At 38.4% G+C, this 2,500-nt stretch overlaps 1 protein-coding gene across 1 annotated transcript in view; it reads right to left on the reverse strand.

Moving 5' to 3' along the window:
- Positions 1 to 1,249: 1,249 nt before the first annotated feature.
- The window catches only part of LOC140928062 (serotransferrin-like), a 10,893-nt gene continuing 9,642 nt past the window's right edge, over positions 1,250 to 2,500 (reverse strand). The window contains exon 4 of the mRNA XM_073377787.1: positions 1,250 to 1,836. Within this exon, the coding sequence (XP_073233888.1) occupies positions 1,424 to 1,836 (413 nt within the window). The 3' untranslated portion in view covers positions 1,250 to 1,423. The remainder of the gene's footprint in view (positions 1,837 to 2,500) is intronic.

The following is a 2,500-nucleotide window of genomic DNA, read 5'->3' on the forward strand; positions in this document are numbered from 1 at the left end:
TTTCTTGAAACTCACTACATATTACATAAAAATGTTAAAAGTCCCGATTACTTTCGATATATTAAAATTCTAACATGACTTCGAGGCTTTCTGGTCATTTTTTTTCATTGGTTTGGTGTTCTTTGTGCTCAAATCTCTTATGGGGATTGCGCGACAATGGAGTCGTAAAAAAATTGCACTTTTGATCCTAAAGCCTCGGAGTCATGTCAGAATTTTAATATGTCGAACGTTGGCTATTACTCCTGATTACTGTGACTCCATAAAATAATCATTGAATCTCAATAATAATGGATAATTATTGCCACAAGGCTTACATCGGCATTTATATGTTTAAGCAAATAATTAAATGAAACACTATTTCCCCACTTTAAATAAAAAACGAAAAACCTTGCAATGAATCTTGAAAATGCGGAGCTTAAATCACTGTTTTAGTATATAATACTAAGACTGTATCCGTGCTGGTAATTTTCCTTCTCTATATAGCTACTCTACTGTAGTACTCCGTACTCCACTAATGGTCGGTTCAGCAGTGCTATACCAGACGTTACGCAGTTTGTCTTCTAAGCCAGGAACCAAAACAAAACAACAAAACAAAAGAGAAAAAAACAAACAAACAAACAAACAAAAAACAGGAGTTTACAAGATGAGACTCAAAAGAGGGCTTGAGTAGCTTTAGCCTTCGAATACAGTCGCATCTATTATCCTGCACTATTCTTGCGCGCCGTCAGGCGGAAATGACGATCCTAAGCAATGAGGGTCTCTAGCTGTTGTTGTCGACCACAAGGTTCAAATTAGTAACTCATTGATAATTAATAATGGAAATACACAGGAAATTATAATTTTAAATAAGTGTTCTTCGAACACGAGCCTAAATCTTCAGCTTCGATAAAGGAAAAGATATTAATAAAAAGAAAACTAGATGATTATTAAGGAAAGATTTTTTAAAAGCCGTTCAATCAATTTACGCCCAGTGACTGAAGTCTGGGGTTTGTTTAGCAAACTCTATGTTTAAATCGAACAGCCTTCAATTGCTTTCAGATTAACTCTCGTTTTGTCACTTATGTGGCTTAGGACGTCGTCACCCAGCTAATAGGCCCTTTGCAGCTTGCCATTCACCTTCTGGTACAAAACCGCCATGCTGGGACGCAAAAGTCGCATTGGGACGAGACCAACAAAAGCATACATAATTTTAAATGGTAATTTCCTTTGTTTGTCTTGTCCTAGTGCGACTTTTGCGTCCCAGCATGGTGATTTTGTACCACGAGAATGGCAAGCTACAAAGGGCCTATTACACGGAAGGGAAGGAAAAGGTTAAAAACATGCTCTACCACTTGTTCCTAGTAATTTCGTCTGTCCGTTAACCAAAAATGAAAAATACGCCATCGATTAAAGTCTGAAACGTCTTCGGGTATTGTTTTTGAGTTCACAGCAACAACATGACAAGCAGAGCTACAAATAGCACAATCACTGCGTAGGGCGTGGTCTTGGCGGAGTCTGAAGTTGGGGATGTCGATTCTTTAGTGCTTGCGCTCGTGTCACACGTTTCCAGTGCCTTAATGTCGCTGACATATTCGTCTCCCAGATACCCTTTGTAGGTCCTTTTGTCTTTTGAGATGCCTACCAGTTCGGTTGAGGAATCTTTGAACAGCAAATTGCCGCCGCCGTACTTTGTGGAGTTAAATAGTTGAAATTTTGTCCAGTCGGTCTGGTTGGAGCCATACATGCTGCTCATGGCTGTTAAAATGGTGACAATGTCGTCAAGGTAGTTGTCTTTTCTTGTGACGACGGCATGGGCCGGGTTAAACCCAAGGAAACACTGCTCGTGTTGTCCAATGTCTAGTAAAAAAAAAGGTTATCGTTACTTTATACAGGGTTCGTACAGAGTTTGAATTCTAAAAAAAAAGTTTTGAAAATAGAGATTAAATCTTGAAAAATGGTCAAAAGTATTGATTTTTTTCTTCAAGCAACAACAAGTGCTTTACAAATGAAATTTTTTTCTTTTTGGTTAAATCTTATTCAATCTCGCCCGTTTGTTTGCAGCGTATCATGAAACGGGTTTGTGATTGATTGATACTAGAGTCGATTTACTGACTGAAATGGAAGAGAACAAATGACAGCATACGTTAAACTGCTTGCAGTCCGCCTTTTCTCTTAAAATCCGTCTAGTTCTTATCTCAGCTAGCGCGTTTGCAGATCACGACGTTATCTTACAATAAGGGATTAGGACCAGACGAGAAAAAACTTATTTTTTCTTCTCGGGCTTACATCCTCGTTTATCGCGGCTCGCGTGCTTGGGTTTCTAGTGCAGTAACTTTGCAAAGAAAAATGAGACTGCTCGTAGTCTAAGAATAAAAAATGGTCAGTGGTAAGTTTATTTAGTTTACTTTAATATAATCTTCAAAGTTTCTTTTAATTTAATGTTTATAACTGCTATAACCTTTCCACCATGCCAGCCTCGTCTAGCTCTTACTATTTGCGGGCGGAGATGGCAAAACGATGT

Source organism: Porites lutea, chromosome 2 (assembly GCF_958299795.1).
Source record: "Porites lutea chromosome 2, jaPorLute2.1, whole genome shotgun sequence".
Taxonomy (NCBI): domain Eukaryota; kingdom Metazoa; phylum Cnidaria; class Anthozoa; order Scleractinia; family Poritidae; genus Porites; species Porites lutea.